The sequence below is a fragment of the Panthera uncia genome, chromosome D2 (genome assembly GCF_023721935.1).
Source record: "Panthera uncia isolate 11264 chromosome D2, Puncia_PCG_1.0, whole genome shotgun sequence".
Classification (NCBI taxonomy): domain Eukaryota; kingdom Metazoa; phylum Chordata; class Mammalia; order Carnivora; family Felidae; genus Panthera; species Panthera uncia.
The window spans coordinates 48407126-48427927 of NC_064818.1; the positions used below are offsets into that span (position 1 = coordinate 48407126).

The 20802-nt window shown below is 40.3% G+C and overlaps 1 protein-coding gene across 1 annotated transcript; it reads left to right on the plus strand.

The window, feature by feature from the left end:
* Positions 1-2088: 2088 nt before the first annotated feature.
* IFIT5 (interferon induced protein with tetratricopeptide repeats 5) lies at positions 2089-19634 on the plus strand. The gene is made up of 2 exons (XM_049645383.1): positions 2089-2429; positions 11835-19634. The coding sequence occupies exons 1-2, from the start codon at positions 2425-2427 to the stop codon at positions 13276-13278; spliced, it is 1449 nt and encodes a 482-aa protein (XP_049501340.1). The 5' UTR covers positions 2089-2424; the 3' UTR covers positions 13279-19634.
* The last annotated feature ends 1168 nt before the right edge of the window (positions 19635-20802 follow it).

Here is a 20802-nt window from a genome sequence, read left to right on the forward strand (position 1 = left end):
AAGACAGCCTAGGGAATGGGAGAAGACATTTGCAAATGACATCTGATAAAGGGTTAGTATCCAAAATCTATAAAGAACTTATCCAACTCAACATCTAAAAAACAAACAGTCCAGTTAAGAAATGGGCAGCAGAAGACACAAATAGTCATTTTCACAAAGAAGACATCCAGGTGACTAACAGACACATGAAAAGATGCTCAACATCACTCCTCATCAGGAGATCAAAACCACAATGAGATACCACCTTACACCTGCCAGAATGGCTAAAATTAACAACACAAGAAACAACAGATGTTGGCAAGGTTGCAGAGAAAGGGAACCCTCTTGCACTGTTGGTGGGAATGCAAACTCTGGAACACAGTAGGGAGATTCCTCAAAAAGTTAGAAATAGAACTACCCTATGATCCAGGAATTGCATTACTAAGTATTTACCAGAGGATACAAAAATACAGATTTGAAGTGGCACATGCACCCCGATGTTTATAGCAGCATTGTCAACAATAGCTAAACTATGGAGAGAACCCAAACATCCATCAACTGATGAATGGATAGAGAAGAGGTGGTATGTATGTATACACACACACACACACACACACACACACACACACAGGAATATTACTCAGCCATCATAAAAGGATGAAAGCTTCCCATTTGCAACAATGTGGATGGAGCTACAGTATATACTATGCTAAGCAAAATAAGTCAGTCAGAGAAATACAAATACCATATGGTTTCACTCATATGTGGAATTTAGGAAACAAAACAGATGAACATATGGGAGCAGAAAAAAAAGAGAGAGGGAAGCAAATCATAAGAGAACAAACTGAGGGTTGATGGAGGGAGGTGGCTGGGGGATGGGCTAAATGGGTGATGGGGATTAAGGAGGGCACTTGTTATAATGATCACTGGGTGTTGTATGTAAGTGATGAATCACTGAATTCTACTCCTGAAACCAATATCCCACTACATGTTAACTAACTAGAATTTAAATTAAAAATTGGAAGAAAAAAACCCCTTTCAGTACTTTTTCTAAAATGTGGCTTCCCACTTAAGATAAAGATTACAATAGCCTTCAGGCCCACCACATTACCTCTCTGATCTATATTCTTATGATTTTTTCCTTGTTCTCACCACTCCAACCACACCATCCATGCATGCCAAGTATGCTCCCACCTCAAGCGATTTGCACTTAGTGTTTCCCATGTCTGGAATATTCTTCTCTAGCTCCATATCTACAGTGTTCACTTCTTCACCCACCTCGGATTTTTGCTCAATTGTGACTTTCTCAATGAAACCGGCCCTTATGAACATATTTATACTAGCAAAAATCACCCTGGAGTCAAAACCTCTCTATGCTTTTTCTCCATAGCACCATCTGGTATATAATATTTTATTTGTTCTTTATTATTTCTATCTCCCATACTAGAAGATAACTTCCATAAAGCTAGGTCCTCTATCTTCATCATTGCTATATTGACAGTGCCTTGAACAATGGTTCTTAGCAGTTGTTCAATATAACTTGTTGAATGAATGAACGAATAAATCCAAGAGGAGCAAAAATTTTGGTTTATGGGTATTTGGCATTTTCTGCTTAGACTACCAATACCACCCCCATCTTTACGAATCTTATTATAGGGAGCACGGTTGGCAAAGGCACAGAAAGCAGGCACTCTGACACAACTGTGAGTGGAGGTGTATAAACCTCTTTGCGAAGGTATTCTGCAATACCTATCAACTTTTTAAATGTATATGCATTTTGCCCCCCAAATCTCTTTAAATTTGCCCAACGGAAATAATGGCACGGGTGCACAGCACTGCACCTGTTTTGTTTGTTTGTTTGAATCAAGACTGGAAGCAGGGGCTTCAGTTTCAGTTTAGGATGCGGGAAGCTGGAAAGAGCATCGCTGCCACCCTCACGACAAAAATAATGCTGAACGATTTCCTGGCGTTTTATTTAAAAATAAATGAGGTTGCTCGAGCGCCACGCAGGCTCAACGAGACAGGGGAGAGCCCAAAGTCCAGAGGGCCAGCTGCAAATTCCACACCGAACCACCGCGAGGTCCGTAAACGTGCCCCCCACCCCCACCCTGGGTTCCTCAGCCCCGTTGGGGCCCCACTCAGCTCTCGCATAAGTTTCCGTTTCCTGGAACTGGACTCCGCCTAGTCCGGGATCAGATTCACTTCTCGGTTTCCTTTTCCCGCTCGGGTCCTGCGTTTAACAAAGCCCACGCCTGGGCAGCGACCTCGCGCCGCCGACGCCCCGCGGGAAGCGCGCGCCGCCCGCCCGCACTCCCCGCGCACGCGCACACGCCCGCCCGCGCGCGTCCCGCCGCTCGGCAGCTGGGGAGCCCAGTCCTGAGGAGAAAGCCCGAGGGGACAGCCGCCCCTCTCCCCCTCCCGGACGGCCCGCAGCGCCCAGCCACCATGAGGTGAGGGCTTTCCCCGCTTCTGCTCTCAGACTGCGTAGGCCTTTGTTTCAAGCCGGTGTTTTTCTTTCATCCCGTTGCCAGCGCAGCGGCACGGCCCTGCCGGGGGCCGAGCCCCTTGCGCCCTGCAGCCGGGAGTCGTGTTCGGAGCGCTCCCCGAGAGCCCTGTCCCGGTCCCGGGCGTCTGGAGTCGGGCCTGGCGGGGAGGGTGACCGCGCGCGCTTCCCGGGAGCTCCGACCCTCCAGGGCGTCCGCGGTCAGGACTGTCGGGTCGGGGAGCCAGGCGACGCGCCCCGGGAGCCTGTGCCCTCCCTGCGGCTTTTCTCCGCGGCGGCGACGGCCGTGCTTGGTTGTTGTCCGCCCCCGGGCCGTTCCCGGGCGGCTTCTACGTGGCACGCGTCTCCTGAGGCCCGTCGCCTTCCTCCCCTTCCCGGGACCGCAGCTGCCATTCCCCCGAGGTGGACAGACGCGGTTTGGCCGCAGCCCTGCAGTTGTCACCTAGGTCTACTACTGCCATTTTGCCTTTCCGATTCTGGGTCTGAGTCCTTCCCTTCCTGGGAGCTGCCTTTGTGCCGCGTCCAGATTCTTATTGTTCCCCCCAATCCGCTATTTTACGGGGGTGTCTTCGTCTGTCTCCTTTACTGCCTTTTGGTGGTGGGGTCCTTTTCTCGCCCGTTTCGTATCCCCGGGGGCTGGCACCCTGCCCGGTGCGTGATGAGTGAAGCAGTTAATAAGTTGACGGATGAGATTTGGGGCTCCTGAAGCTGAAAGCCCTTTCTTCTCAATCCTGACTCTGAACATCTACTAGTTGGGTGACCCAAAGCAAAGTTGCTTCCACGCTCTGAGTCTGTTCCTTATCTGTGCAAATTACTGGCATCCAAATCTTAGGCCTGTGGGCTTAATGCACGGCGTAGTACCTAATATTTGCAAATGTTTACTATTATTTTAAGTAAAAAAGAAATTTAATAAGTGCCTCGCTTCTCACATCTGTAACAAGGGAGGGAGGTATCAGGAAGGTGCCTGAAGAAACGAGGAGGAAAGGGAGGGGTGCTCTGTATGTGTATGCAGGCTGGAAGAGGGGTGGACCCCAGTGGGGACTTTCTCCCAAGGACGATGAAAGACTGCTTCTTCCTGAGAAAAAGCCCCAAATTGCCTAAAGATAAATGTTGCCTTTCAGACACAATAGCCTCTCTCTGCCAGCCTCCCAGAGACTGAATTTAAAAATTAAGCACAGTTTAAAAAATAACATTTCTCGAGGCATCAAGTTGTGCATAAATTCCAGAGCCTGGGCAAGGCACTTCAGTGACTGAATAGCCCATTGAGATCTCACAACCACATTCGAATTACCTGAGGCAGCCCTCCTTATCGTTCTTGAGCGGGGCTGGTGTAAACCTTCACAACAAAAGCAGATGTTCATTTTACTCTGTGGATGGACAGGGGGCTGGTTAGCCCGTTTGTCACCCATCTGGGCAGGCTGTTAAGGAGATGTCTTGCCTCTGAGTCTGGTGCAGTTACACCAGAGTAAGGAACAAACTACCACGGGACAGCCATACCAGGTTTCCCAGTCAGGGCCATAGGAAATAGTCCAAAAGTTATTTTCAGAATCAAAACATGGAGCCAGACAGAGAGTATGCCAAGATATAAAGACAAGTGGGATAGGGAGAACTGCAGTGGGAGAAAAGTTTGGAGCCATTAGCAGGAAGCGAAGAACTAGTAAGAATTCCCTCCTCTGGAATCCAGGTACTTGTTATGCTGATCGCCTATACCTCTGGGCTGGACGTGCCAGAAGTTGCCAGCATGTAACTACGTTCATTCAACAAATATTTATTGAGCTTCTGTTAATTGCCTGGAATAATGGATTCCAGGGACACAGTAGTGAAAGATAACAAAAATCAGAACAAGGTCCCTATTCTTATGGGGCTTAATTTAAAATGGGGGAAATAGGGGCGCCTGGGTGGCTCAATCGGCTGAGCATCCGGCTTCGGCTCAGGTCATGATCTCACAGGCTGGTGGGTTCGAGCCCCACATCGGGCTCTGTGCTGACAGCTGAGAACTTGGAGCCTGCTTCAGATTCTGTGTCTTCCTCTCTCTGCCCCTCCCCAACTCGTGCCATGTCTCTGTCTCTCAAAAATAAATAAACATTTAAAAAAAATGCCTTTAATGGGGGAAATAGATAAACAATAGATCAATTCAGAAAGTGTTAAGAGCTACAAGGAAAATAAAATAGTATAATGGGCTAAGAAAGTGATCTAGAATGGAGGGGGCTATTTTAGATCTGCCACAGGTGGCCTCCTGGGTAGGGAATGTTGGAACTGAGTTACAGGAAAGAACTAGTCATGTAAAGACTTAGGAGCGGAACATTGCAAGAATAAACACAACAGGGATAAAAGTCCTTGAATTTGATATGTTTGAGAGAGGAAGAAGGTCAATATGTCTAAAACAGTGAATAAGGAGGAAAGTAGGAGGAGAAAAGGTTGGACAGATAGAGAATACCAAGTCCTTTAGGGACTTCTAGGACATGACAAGGGCTGGATTAATTTTTAAGGGTGTTGGGAAGCCATTGGGAGATTTTAAGCATGAGACTGACATATCTGGTTCACATTTTCAAAAGTTTATTAGTACTCTGAGGGGATCAAGAGCCAACGCTGGGGGACCAGATATTTGCTCCATCTCAAAGGAAAGATGATTGTAGTTTAGACTAGGAAGAAATGGAGTAGAAATGGAGAAAAGTGGATGGATTTGAGATGTATCTGGGTGATAGAATTAACAGGACTTCCTGTTGTATTGGATGAGAGGTTGAGGGAAGAAGAGAAATCAGCTTTCTCCTAGATTATTTGGCCTGTGGAACTAAGAGATGCCAAAAAAGATGAGGTTCTGAGGAGCAGGCTCAAGGAATCCAGATTTCTGGATTGGCTATGCTTATTTGAGATGCCAGTTCATGTTTATTTTTAATGTTTATTTATTTTTTTTAATGTTTATTTATTTTTGAGAGAGAGAGAAAGACAGAGTGTGAGTGGGGTAAGGGGAGTGAGAGAGGGAGACACAGAATCAGAAGCAGGATACAGGCTCTGAGCTGTCAGCACAGACCCCAACCCGGGGCTTGAATTCACATCTGTGAGATCATGACCTGAGCCAAAGTTGGATGCTTGACTGAGCCATCCAGGTGCTCCTGAGATGCCAGTTGAACTTCTAACTGAAGATGTGAATAAAAAGTCATTAAGTTTGGAATTTAGGGAAAAGATCAGAGATCAAAGAAATATATTGGAAGATCATTAGGTCTACGTTAGAAAGTCTTGAATTGTGGGAAAAAAATATTTTAATTCACTTCTCTTAATGATGATAATTGGATCTTGATAACTAAGAGTTTTGCCCTTCCTTTGCACCATTTCAAAAAAATGTTTTAATCTTTATTTTTGAAAGAGAGAGACAGAACAAGAGGGAGACACAGAATCCAAAGCAGGCTCCAGGCTCTGAGCTGTCAGCACAGAGCCCAACTCCTGAGCCAAAGTAGAACGCTCAACTGACTGAGCCACCCAGGCACCCCTGGTTCATTTTTAAAATATTTTTACCCAGCTTTTTTGTTGTTTGAGAGAATCACTAATCATCCTTAAGTAAATCTCTCTGCCACTCCTTATCTAAAGCACTGTGCACAGCAAGTCCTGGCGAGAAATAGTTCATCTAAAACAACTGCAGCAATGTACAATGTTGTGACTTTAGAATGAGGGTTCATATTTGAAACCATTGTTTTCTTAACCTGAGACCTTTAAGTAAATATCTGGCATATCCTTTCTAATGGGCAGCCACACAGACCTCTTACCTGCTCTTTAAGCTGCTCTCTAAAATCCCTTTATTTTTATTTTTATTTTTGTAGGTCCTCCTGAGGCAAAGTGAATTTTAAATACATTGTATATATCACATATTTTAAAGCAAGCTCTTTGTAAACAACCTCTAATTTTTATATTAAAGAAGTAGTATACCATTATGGTCAAAAGGTATTAGCTTTTCACTCAGTCAGAACTAGGTTTGAATCTGGGCTCAGCCAGTTGATAGCTGTGTAACTTTGGAAACGTATTTTAAACTCTTATCTCCCTGTCTTCATCCATAAAATTGGGAAAATAATAAAAGATTCTTAGAAAAATTACATATAATTCGTATAAAGTGCTTGGCACACTGCCTGGAATATAGTAAACCAGGGTTGTTGTTTTCTTTTTTTTTTTTAATGTTTCTGTATTTGCTTTTTTTTTTTTTTTTAAGTTTATCCATTCACCTTGAGAAAGAAAGAGATCATAGGGAGAGGGGAAGAGAGAGTGAGAGAGAGAATCTCAAGCATCTCTGCACTGTCATTGCAGAGCCAGATTCAGGGCTCGAACTCACCTGAACCGAAATCAAGAGTTGGATGCTCAACCAACTGAGCCACCCAGGAGCCCCAGCTTCAGGGGTTTTTTGTTTTGTTTTGTTTTGAGTACTCATCTGATTCTAGATAGTATGTTATAAATAATATAACATTCATACTAACAAACTGAATCTGCAGTGAGCCCAGGTCCTTTAAGTTGTTTTTTTTTAAATATGTCCTTGTCATTTAATTTAGCTCTTCACCTTGAATAAATAGCAGAAATTTCAAGTTAAAGGAAAGCTCTAACCTGTTGGGCTTGAAATCTTTTTATCTGTTAAGCCCTATAGGCCCAGTGTCTCTAACTCTCCCATCCCATATAGTAGCCATTAGTCGTATATGTGGTTATTGTAATTAATTAAAAGTAAATAAAAAATTAGATTCCTTACCTGTACTAGTAACATTTCAAGTAATCAGTGGCCACATGTGGCCAGTGTGTCATATTATACAGCACACATAAGAACATTTCCATCATTGCAGGAAGTTCTTTTGGAAAGCTCTGGTGTAGAACCTACTACATATGCTAAAATGTGAGACCTGTATATTCAATTTTATTAATTAATTACAAACTTAAATGCCCCCTAAATATAATATTAAGTCAATTATTTATGTTTACATTTAGTATTTATAAAAATTGGAAAACAATTCATGGAGTAGTATTTAAGTTATAAATATGAAATGGTTTTATTTTTCCAATCACTACTGCTAATGTGCAATTAATTCAGTTCTCTAACTCTTCTGTTACTTTTTGCTATTAGGACAGCCCCTTTCCAGTTCCTAAAGACTCTGTCTGATTCCATTTAAAACCTCAATCTCATATTTTTTGGGTTTTTTTGAGAGAGAGAACATGCAGGCACAGGCAGAGGAGGGGCAGAGGAAGAGAGAGAATCTTAAGCAGACTCTACACCCAGCACTAGCCTGGCATATGAGATTATGACCTGAGCCAAAATCAAGAGTCATACACTTAACCAACTGAGCCACCCAGGCGCCCCACCATATGTGATTTAAAGCATTCTTCTCATCCTTCTCACCCCCCACCAAATATTGATGTAAGTGCTCTACAGAAAGGGAAATATGATAGACTAGACTTTAGGATGACTGGCAAGGTGGGGGTGCAGCTTTAGCTAAGGTGATTAGGGGTACCACTCTTTAAAGCACTGACATTTGAGCCAAGACCAGAATTGTGAGAATAAGTAAGCCCTAGAACTCTCTTAGGAAAAGTTCACAGAATGTGGGAATAAAAAGTACATGCAGATACCCTTAGGTAGATACGTACTTCGCAGAAGAAGTAACAAAGAAATTTTTTTAAAGGACTGTATGGCTGGAGTACAGTGAGTGGGAGGAAAGTTGTACAAAATGAGGCCAGAGAAGTAGTCAAGGGCTGGATGACATGGTTAGGAGTTTGAGACTGGAGATAAAGATTTGAATATTAACAATTTATAGCTTTGCTTCTGTGTCATGTTCTATCTTTCTTGCAGTTATCCTCACCTCTCTCCCCCAAGCATCATTTTCTCCCTTACTACTGGATCATTCCTATTGGTATATCATTAAGTTATTAAAAATATTGTGAGTAAAAATTATTTTGACGATTCCCTCAGCCTCCTACCTTCCTTCCAGATATAGCTCTATTTCTCTACTTCCTTCATAGCAAAATTCCTTGATAAGAGTGGCCTGTATTCCCCATATCCACTTCTTTACCTTGCATTATCCCCTCAACCCACTCCAGTAATATTTTCATCCCTACCATTCTAGTGAAACACTTAACATGGTCCTCCACAGCTTTACTCCTGCTAAAACTGTGATCTCCTGTCTGTCCTCGACTACTCAATCTCTTAGAATCATTGTACACTTGAATATTGATCTCTCTTTCTCAAAATAAACATTTTCTTCCTTAGGCTTTCATTGATACTAGGTTTCTTAGTTTTCCAGCTCCCTCACTGATTATTCTTTCTTGGCCTCCTTTCCTGGTCATTCTACTCTGCTTCATTTAGAGTGTCCTGGGGCTTAGTTTTTGACCTTCTCTGTCTATGCTCACTCCTCAGGTAATTTCATTCTAGATATTGTGGTTTTAAAGTTCATCTGCATGTTGATGACTCCCAATTTTACATCTATAGTTCTAACTTCACTCCTTGTTCCTGGTATTTTCCCTTATTAATATCCAACTTCATACTTGGTATCTTCACTTGAGTGTGTAATAGACATCTCAAAATTAATATTTCCAAATAGTCCTCTTGATTTATCAACTTACTTCCTGAAGTCAAAAGCATAGGCATCATCCTGCATTTCCTCTTTTCCTTATGGCCCTCCCTACACCCAGTCCATCAGAAAGACCTGTCAACTCTGCCTCAAATATAACCAGTCCAGTCCTCACTAACCCCATACTGCAACCACAGTGTAAGCTTGCATCATCTCTCCTTGGATTTTCTCTACAGCTTCTTTCATGTCTCCTTTAGGGAGATTTGCTCTGGCCGTGTTCTTTAAATTTTAACCACTTCTCAGAACCCCTGCCAACTTTCCATTCCCCCACCACCACCCTTTCGGCTTTATTTTTCTTTTTATTACCATCTCACATACTCTATACTTTCATTTATTTTTTTTCCATTTATTTTTTTGTCTTTTCTTGGTACACACCACTGCCCTATCTATTATAAGCTACATGAAGTCAGGTTGTTTTTTCTCTTTTGTTAACGGGTGTATCCCAACACTTAGAACAGTGCCCTCTACATTGTAGGCTCTTAGTACATCTTGGTTGAATAAATAATTTCCCTATCAGTTTCCCAGCTTCCTCTCTTGATCCTTGATTGTCCATTCTCCTCAGAGCAGCCAGGGGGATTTTTTTTAAAAAACTCTTACTTCAAATTGCCCCTTTCAAAAAGGCTATTCATTCACAATTATAACGGAAGTACTCCCCCAACCACCAAAACCCTTAATCCCATTACTCTGATTTTTTTTTTCTTAGCTTAATTAACACTTACTACTATCTGGAATTATAGTGTCCGTTTGTTTTCATATTGATTTGTTTACATATTTGTTTTCCATCAACTCATTTTGTTCCTTCCTCTCCCAGAATGGCATTGCCATGAAGAAAGGGCCATTTTCTAACTTGTTCACTGCTATATCCATACAACTAGAATATTGCCTGGCATATATGACATGAGGTGGTCAATAAATGTTTTGAGGGCACTATTACTATAATTCCCAAAGACATTTATATAACTATATATTTCACATACAAGTGGGTGGAGGATTCTGTGTGCATCAGAAAGGGAAATAAACATACATTCACACACACATGCCCTGTATACTGTTCATCCCATAATTAGGGCATTTTCGTCTTTGAGAGAAGACTTAAGGAATTTATTTTCTGTACATTTCTTAATTATAGTTAATAGTAGATTTAGAAAGTCTTTCCTGACTGCCACACCACCACTATCAGCAAAACAAATGAATAAAGCCAGAAATGTTAATTAGTTGCAGACAGTAGAAACCTAATTCAGAGTGGCTTAAGCAGACAGAGAGAGGTTATTTCCTTAAGTAAATAGAAGTCCAGAGTAGACGAGGTGATCCAGGCAAAACTAGTTACTGTCATGAACAATTTCTCTTTCTTCCCATCTAAGCTGTGCTTTCCTCTCTGTTAGATTCTTTCTCAAGCAGGCTGACTCTCCCCGAGTTTGGAAGGATGTCCACCGGCAAATCTAAGCTTATATTCTACCAACTTAAAATTTTTAGAAGGAAGGTGGATAGTTCTATCAAAGTCCCATTTCAGCACAATTGTATTTTAATTGGACTATCTCTGAATAAATCCCTGGGACCAGGCGATGGCCGGAATATCATGTGCCTTCCCAGACTAAGCAGTAGACAGCCCATTTCAAATCACATAGACTGAGAGTAGAGGGAGATGTTCCAGAAATGGAAACCAAAAGAGGTGTCCTTACCAAGTAAAAACCACAGATGTCCACAGCATCGGATTACATATGTTTCCTGGGTCACTTGCAAGAAACTTTATGCTGAGTTGTAATTGACTACTTACAAGGTCTGTATAAGCAGGGCTGTGTCTTGTTCGCAGTTACATACCAAGGGTTATCTAGAAAATCTTACACATAAAAGGTTCTCAGTAATGAATAAATATTTCCTTGTCCTTCCTTTCCCCTTCATCTTCCTAGTTTCAGAGATAGTGTTTCCAGTGTGCCCTGCAGATATTCCACTGTGCCTTGCACAAAGGGAGCTCAACAAATATTGTAAAGTGAATTTTAGGGGCGATGATAAGGTAATAATAAGTATTAGCTATTGTTGCCCACAACCCCAGAGTTCAGAAGGATGTAGCACTTAATATCAAATTTACTAAGCTTACTAAATTTCCTTTTGCCTTTTCCCCATCTATTTGGAAATATCTGTTACTCTCCTTTTATCTGTCTCAAACTTATGCTTCTCCTCATCTTGTGGTATACCAGTTACTGTGTGTTTCTGTGACTTTTCTCTCTGGGGGGTTTCCTTCCTTTCCTTCGTCTCTCTCTCCTTCTCGTCCTTCCTTCTTTCACAAAAATGATGCATTGGTATGGCTTCTGTGTCTCCTCCAGTGTGCCTCTTTTTCTTATTTCTCACCTCCTCTTCTCCCCCTTCCTACTCATAATACAGACATGTAATTTTTATATTAATTATTGACTGTGTATATAGTTATTATTCTTAATTTTTAAAGCAATTAAATAAAAACATTTTAAATTCCCTTTTGTAAAAATTGGAGGTACTGGTGGGTTAGTGACTGCCAAAGGAAATATATATTCTGTGACATAGAAAACCCTGACATCTCTCCAGAGCTGCTTTTGCAATAAATAATGAGAATATTTCTAGACTTTAACTCTACACCAAGGAAATTAGTATAAAGTTGTAGGGGACTAGTGCTTGAACTGTAAGATCAAATAAAAGATAGAAGTGTTGTTAAGCAAAAAACAGTATTTAAGGTTTAAAGATTGATTATTTCCTTTATTTCTTCAAAGTTAAAAAGGATTTTATCTTTGCAGTGAAATTCCTAAGGACTCCTTGAAGGCCCTTCTGTTGGAGTTAGAATGTCACTTTACATGGAATTTACTTAAGGAAGACATTGACCTGTTTGATGTGGAAGATACAATTGGGCAACAGCTTGAATTTCTTACCACAAAATCCAGACTCACTCTTTATAACCTATTGGCCTATGTGAAACACCTAAAAGGCCAAAATCAAGATGCCCTAGAATGCTTGGAACAAGCAGAAGAAATAATCCGGCGAGAACATTCAGACAAAGAGGAAATACGAAGTCTGGTCACTTGGGGAAACTATGCCTGGGTATATTATCACATGGACCAGCTCAAAGAAGCTCAGAAGTATATAGACAAGATAGCAAACGTTTGTAAGAAATTGTCTAGTCCTTCTAACTACAAGTTGGAGCGTCCTGAGATTGACTGTGAAAAAGGGTGGGCACTCTTGAAATTTGGAGGAAAGTATTACCAAAAGGCTAAAGCAGCTTTTGAGAAGGCTTTGGAAGTGGAACCTGACAATCCAGAATTTAACATTGGCTATGCCATCACGGTGTATCGGCTGGATGATTCTGACAGAGAGGGGTCTATAAAGAGCTTTTCTCTGGGTCCTCTGAGGAAAGCTGTTACCCTGAACCCAGATAACTCCTACATTAAAGTTTTTCTGGCACTAAAGCTTCAAGATGTACATGCAGAAGCTGAAGGGGAAAGGTATATTGAAGAAATCCTGGACCAAATATCATCCCAACCTTATGTCCTTCGTTATGCAGCCAAATTCTACAGGAGAAAAAATTCCTGGGACAAAGCTCTTGAACTTTTGAAAAAGGCCTTGGAGGTGACACCAACCTCTTCTTTCCTGCATCACCAGATGGGACTTTGCTATAGGGCACAAATGATCCAAATCAAGAAGGCCACGCGCAACAGACCTAAAGGAAAGGATAAACTAAAAGTTGATGAGCTAATTACATCTGCTATATCTCATTTCAAAGCAGCTGTGGAAAGAGACTCTATGTTTGCATTTGCCTACACGGATCTGGCCAATATGTATGCTGAGGGAGGCCAGTATAGCAATGCTGAAGACATTTTCCAGAAAGCCCTTCGTCTGGAGAACATAACTGATGATCACAAACATCAGATCCACTATCACTATGGCCGCTTTCAGGAATTTCACCGCAAATCAGAAAGTACTGCTATCCACCATTATTTAGAAGCCTTAAAGGTCAAAGACCGGTCGTCCTTACGCACCAAATTGACAAGTGCTCTGAAGAAATTAGCTATCAAGAGACTTGGTCACAATGCTTCAGATGTGCAGAGTTTAAGTGCCCTAGGGTTTGTTTACAAGCTGGAAGGAGAAAAGAGGCAAGCTGCTGAGTACTATGAGAGGGCCCAAAAGGTAGATCCAGAAAATGCAGAATTCATTACCGCTCTCTGTGAACTTCGACTTTCTATTTAAATACATACTCTAGGAGATTAGTTATAAGCTTTTGTCTCCATTTTGGGTTGTATTTTTTGTTTATTATTTTAATCCATTGTTCATTATAGAGCCAATTCTTTTGAATGATTATTATGTACTAAGCATTATGCTAAATACTATTTTATATACGTAATGATGAATCTTTTTGCTGTTTTCTTCTCTTTTAAATTCATATAATCCTTTGAGAAACAGAAACATTTCAGCTCTTATAACTCTTAAAAATGGTTTGGTCATTATGACTTTATACCCTTTATCTTTGTTATTTATAATAAGTTTTTATTAAATTTTATCAAATTTCCCATATTATTCACACAGTGAGTATAATTCTGCATAAATGCTTGACACCTAGGTCAGGAATATTCTTTCAGCAGAATTATATTATTTAAGCTTTTAACTGTGTAGCTTGCAGAAGATGAACCCTTCAGTTACAGATGTTCTCACTTTGAGAACCTGATAGTCACCTAAAGAATCCTCTTGGGTGAAAGAAAAATGTTCATAATAATAAAAAACTTGTTATCTATGGTGACTTTAATAAAAGGAGAAAAATCTAGAACAGGAAAAAAAATTTCTTTAAATACAGAACTAAGGGACCCATGAGAAATCACAAGCATTATCTCCCAGAATGTTCATTAAGTAGCTAGAAATAGTTGTGAGAAAAAAAATGAATGGAAAATCATATCTCAAGTTTCTCTGGTTCTTTTAACTAGAAGAATGAACTTAAACTAATCTAGATGAAATTAATTTTAATCTTTCACATTAAAATTGCAGAATTTTTAGGTTAAAATCGTTAAGCTTGAAAGCAGACTAATTAGGAAATTGGGAGAAATGATAGACAAATGGGTAAAATAGATGTCCCTAACATACATCCCTAGATTACCAAGATTTCAGTGATTTGGGTTTCGGTCTGGACTGGATCATTCTCATACCCCCAATTTCTGGTCTTTGGTTCACTATTTTAGTATTCTAAAGTTACTTCTGTGAATCTTTTTCTTTTGTCTAAAGTTTTCAGATTGACATGTTTTCCTATAGATCCTTTCAGTTTTAATATCCATCTTGAAGGGTCACTGCTTAAGGGCACTTACCCCAGGGGACATTGTTAATTGGGATATTGCTAAAAGTAGCATCTCTAATGTTTCTTCTTTGATTATGGACTACACAATTATATTTACCACCACAGTATTAGTGGGAAAGTGTGCCATGTGATTTAATTCTCCATACCTCTACTGTAGCTCTTAAAACTACTGTATATATGCTTGTGTGTTTTTTACTTTTTGTTACTTTTTAAATTTTTTTTCCTGTTATGGTTTTGATTATTATAAAAGTAATGAATTCTCACTGTAAAATTTCAAACTCAGCAGAAGCATATGAATTTAAAATAAGAGCACTCCCCTCACCCTTCCCTAATTCTATGCCCCCATGGTAATCTGTTAACAATTTAATATGTATCCTTCCAGATATTTTTTCAATGCATATTCAAACATACATCCATACTACAATGTATTTCATAAATTAAATTTTTAAAAATGTTTGTTTTACTTAAGCCCCTGCTATTTTTGTTTATTTTGCTCATTTGCTTATTCAAGAAAGAAGAATGGGAAGGGGATGATCTTTACTTAAGTATTTCAGAAACTTGGGACTGAAGTCCTGACCTATCAGTAGAAGCTTGTGTTACACTCTGCAGCAAATATTTTATTTTGCAGCAAGTCATTTTCCCCCACTGGGAATAATGTGATTAAGGTTATATTCCCAAGTAAGGAATTTGCACACAATGTAATACAGTTATGATATCAAAACAACGACACAACTATAAGCCTCTATTTAAATACTGAGTCTATTAAGTGACTTTAAAATTCACTAGAGGGGCGCTTGGGTGGCTTAGTCAGCTGAGCATCTGACTCTTGATTTTGCCTCAGGTCAGGATCCCAGGGTCATGAGATAGAGTCCCACGTGGGACTCCACACTGAGTGTGGAGCCTGCTTAAGATTCTTTCCCTCTCTCTCTCTCTCTGTCTCTCCCCCTGCCCCTCTCTCTCATGCTCACTCTCTAAAAAAAATAAATAAAATTCACTAGATATTATAACATACCAACATATAAGAAGTCATAAACACCAAGAAAGTATAAAATTGGTATATGAAAAATACAACTCTATAAAACACTGAACTAAAATTAGTATGCTTATAATAACTGTAAGTTTTGTCACTAATTTTGGGCTTGCCTTCCTAAAAATTAAAACTATGTAGAGATAATTTCATAGAGTCTTAGGTTCTAAAAAGACCTCAGAGTTCATTCACCTTTACCAATTAACCATCAAAACTTGGAGCTTGAATTATCTTCCTAAATGATAATTTCATCTTCAGATAGTCCTAATCTTAGAAATTTGTTCCTTCCATTTAACTGCATACTTTTGGCCTGAAGTATATACATTTTGGTCTGTCTTTAGGGGCCTCAAAGATCTAATCCTTTTTAGAGGTGACATTTTGTATCAAAACTCTTGATTGCAGGTGGCATAAAACCTAGCTCAAACTGACCTAAGCAAAAATGGGAATGTAATGGCTATTGTAATTTAATAGTCTAGGGGCAGTACTAGGTTCAGATAAATTTGAGGGGACGAGTCACCAAATACATATCAGTGGCTATTATTGTAAGTCAAGTGATGCTGAGTAGCCAAAAACCAAGTGTCTACTATATATGTCTAAAAGTATTTGAAGACAATTGCTCTCTGTCCCCTAAGAATTCTTTAAGTTAAGCATGCTATTTTCTTTCAGCCCACCCCCATCTCCATCATGGTCAGTTTTAGTTCTCTCCAAATTGTCTTTATCCTTTGCTAATGGTTTGTGCTCAAAGTTTAACTTAATACCCAAACTGAGGTTTTAGGACTATAGTAGAATGATCCTTTCTTTTTTCTATGAACTATACTCCTATTAATGTGGCCCCAACCAAAATATCTCCTTGGTATCTACCCATGTGTAGGTTTTTCCACCCATACCATTTAAAGGTATGTTTTTCATATCCTATACCTGAGCATTTGGCTTTTAAAAGTGCTTTATGTCACTTGGTAGCATTCAGCACTTCAATTCAGATAACCCATACCTCTTTAAAAAGTTGAGGAGAAGTGTATATATAAAATGCTAGTCATTGCAAATAACAACAGATAATGGAATCCTAACTGGTCTTTAAAATAGTAGCAGAAATAAACCTTGTTTTCAAGCAAGACCTAATCTTAAGAGGTGTGACCAAGACATAATCACTCTACTCAGCTCTGATCAGATTTGGCTCCATTCTGAGAAAGCTCCATCTTTGTGATACTAAGATGGCTGCTGCATGTACTCTTATCCCAATGCAGTGGAAAAGAGTGTATTTGCTCTCCCAGCCGCTTAAGAAGTCTAGTTTTGCTCTCTGATAGGACTGCCTTAAGTGATGTGCCATTCTCAAATCAGTCATCATGGCCAGGGAGGAAGTTATGCTCATTAGTTAGGCCTGAGACACATAGCTGACCCTGAACGAAGAATGGGGAGAAAATGGACTCCCCTAGAAGCATATGGATTGCAAGCTGCAGGGGTGAAATTTTCAGGAAAATTGGTAGTGGATACTGACAGCCAAAACACCATGGGTATATAGATTCAAATTAATACCTTCTAACTCCACTCCATACATTTCTCGGTAGCAAGTAAAATATTTTGGAAAGGAGTTACAGTCATTCTTATCACTGAAGCCCCCAGTAAACTTTCTGATGGGATCCCAAGTGCTGTGTCTCCTTATTCTGGTTCTCCTAATCCTCTTTTTTATTCCTTCAGATCTGCACTCCACCTTGGCATCATAGGGGGCAGCCTGGTAAGGGGGTGGTATATGGAAGATGGAGGAAAGGAAGAAGTCAAACTCACACTGTAGTGATGGCTACCAACTGTAATTCAGACAACTTCAAAAAATAAAACAACCAGAGGCATTATGGACTGTGTTAATTGAATAAACTATATCCAGTAAAGCTGAGCAGCCCTTGAAAGGGCCATCACCAGCTTATTCACCAGCTGCTGTGAGGTCTCCAGGTCTTGAACATGACTAGTTCAAATTCAAGGTGACAAAAGTAGAGAATAAGAGTGGGTATGGAAATATCTGGACATCAAAGCCCAAACAGATTACATACATGAGATATATACTAAATTAGCATTACGGTTTTTAAGTTCCCTAGGTGAAATTATTGTACTGCAAAGTTTGAGAGCCTCTGGCCTAAAATATGGAAAATAAGGACAGAGAATATATTCTCTATCCATCATCTATCTATCTATCTATCTATCTAATCTATCTATATTACTAAGCTACTAAGTGATGAGACTAGGACTTAAAACCAAACCCAACCTAAATTTGTAGTCTACTCTCTCTCCATCGTATCAGTGGTTCACGACCCTAACCCTAAATTAGAGTCACTGATTAAGCTTTTTAAAAATAAAATTCCTAGGTTCCCCCCACAGACTACTAAACTAGAACCTCTAGGGGCGAGATCTGGAAGTTTACAAATTTACAAAGCACCCAAAGTGATCCTGAGGATTAGCCAGGTAGGGAAATGGCTATTACAGCCTACAACACCACTGGTGGGTGGCCTTGTTGTTGTATATCCTATGCATTTCATTTGCAACTAGCAATCCTAAGGGCAACTGTATATGTGTTAGGTGAAAGTTAACAGTCCAAATTTAGACACAATTCTCAACCTGTTATGTGCAAGCTCTCCAAATAAAGAGGTTAGGGGAAATAACTGAAGGAAAAGCAAGAATAATGATCAATCGGGTTTGGGAAGGGTCTTGCCTCAGAATGTCAGCCTAACTTAGAATTCTGGAGCCACATCAGCTAAAGTAGAATCAGATAACCTAGGATTACCTTGAATCTCTTCCCAAAATTCTGCCTCATCAATTATATGAAGAGTCTCTTCAAAATCCATCAGAGTTGCCCACTAAAAGTTTCCATCTCTCCTTCTGTCTCACGTGCATATATACCTTAGCCCTTTCCACTGCGAAATTGGATTTTCAGGATCAGCTCTCTTTTTCCCCCTCCCCATGGCCTTTCTCTGGGACCTCAGTATGAACTATGGAGCCATCCTGTTCTTTTACCTTAAAGTACATAGTAACTCCAACATTTGCCACCTAATTCAGAAAACTCTCATATTCAGGGGCCATTGGGACAGTGAGTCATAGAAAAGAGTATTCATTTCATCTAACTTGTTTTTAGAAATCAGCAAACAAGAGCTGCCTTATACGCAGAAGTCTTTGGGAAACATGGCCTACTGCAACACTTATCAAACTTTAATGTGCTTGCAAATAACTTGGGCATTTTGTTAGGTAGATACTGATTCTGTAGATGTCACAGAGGGTCTGAGATTCTGCAGGCTCCCAACTAATAACAACACTGCTGTCAGGTAGGAGTGTACAAAACTGTTCGTCAAATTTGGCTACACATTGGAATCACCTGAGAAGTTAAACAAACTATTGGTGTGTGGGTCCCACCTCAGAGGCTGACTAAATTGACAGTATGATTTTTAAGTTCCCTGGGTGAAATTATCGTACTGCAAAGTTTGAGAGCCTCTGGTCTACAATATGGAAAACATAAACAGAGAATAAAATTAATTAGGCTAATAGACTTAATTCTGGGGATCCTAGATTTCCTCAAGTATCTTGCTTTTATTTGAATTTCTCAGTATATAACACAGTGCTTGGTATATAATAGGTCTAATAAAAGTTGCCTAAATTGAATTCCATAGTTTTTGTCCCCACCTCTGAAAGCTGGCCTTACTAGTTGACTCAAAGCCTGTGAAATGGGTCTAAAATCAGACTAGTTAGATAAGCTCATCATTTGGCCTGACAAAGTCCAGAATTATCGGGCCTGAGTTTATTTCTTTGCCTATTAGACAAACCAAAAAATATGCTCAAGGAAAGTGACTGTAATTGATTTCAGGTAATTTACCCCTTCAGGAAGACAGAAATGCTTCTCTCCGAGATGGAAGGTGCTCTTGGAAGCTGTTTTGTTCAGCACTAAAGCTATGCTACAAGCCTCACAAAAGCTGAGATAAACCCTTTCAACAGGCAAATCAGCTGGCAGGAAAACCAGCTTCAGAGTAATGGAGCTTTAAACATTTTCTGGGGGCACCTGGATGGCTCAGTTGGTCAAGGATCTGACTTTGGCTCAGGTCATGATCTCACAGTTCCTGAGTTTGAGCCCCACATTAACAGCACAGAGCCCACTTTGGATCCTCTGTCTCCCTCTCTCTCTCTCTGCCTCTCTCTCTCTCTCTCTCTCTCTCTCTCTCTCTCTCTCTCAAAAGTAAGTAAACATTAAAAAACAAAACAAAACATTTTCTGTCCTCTCTGGGTGCAGAGCTGACTTTAGCAGTTGATCACATTCGCTCTGCTGGACTTTCAATGACAATAAAACCAGGCAATATTCTTTTCTAAAAGTCCAAGATGCAAATTACCACAGTTCAAGAAAAACTGCATAGACCCACAGAACTTTGGAATGAGGAGGACCCTGCTCTAACCAAACATATTGATAAGAAAGTTGGGATCCTAGTTGGTGATGTCACTTAAGATCTCACAAGTTATGGACTACGATTTCTTCTCCTTGCTCCTGGTTCAGCAACACTCTTCACTGTTTGACAGTTTCTACCTATAATCAGTAACATTTGTTATACCAATTAAACTTTGACAGTTTGGCCATGATATGCCTATGCCTGTATGATATCAACCACAACACAAGCAGGCCCAAGGATGGTTCTTTTATGATATGTGTTTATTGATGAGATTAAAGAACATGAAAGAAATGTAAAACAAATGAAAATGTAGCATGCTTTTGTATAATTGGTGGATTATAAGAAATGAAAATCTATTTGGCCTTCACAATTAGAATAGTTTCCTCTGAATAGTTCAGGGGCAATAACATTGTAACCCTAGTGTGGTGGCCATGAGAAGCATCTCTAAGATCTCCAGCTACATGGAGACTGAGAGTCCCATCTGCTATACACTGACATCCATTATTGAATTTGCACTGAGGCCATTCTTGCTGCCATGGCAGGGACACCAACTCGGGCCCTGACCTGGGAGACGCACAACTCCTCTGACAGATGACTTTGGCTCAAGGATTCTCGATCAGCCTTGCCAAATTTTACTTAAAACTCTACTGTACCCTGGGGCACCTGGCTAGCTCAGGTGGTGGAGCATGTGATTCTTGATCTCGGGGTTGTGAGTTTGAGCCCCACGTTCGGTGTAGAGATTAAAAAATAAAATCTTTAAACAAAACAAACCAAACCTATACTGTACTCTAAGATGCTTCTGCCCAACTTTTCTTCCTTCTCTCTCTCCTACACTTGGAGACAGACATGAATCACAGTCAGATGGCTCTCCAGCCTCTCTTTGCTCCAGTCCATTTTCTCTCACACGTGTTTCCCTAATGAATTTTTTGTATTAAATCCTATGTTTTGTATTCAAAGTCCTAGGATTTTGTATTCAATCCTATGTTTTGTAT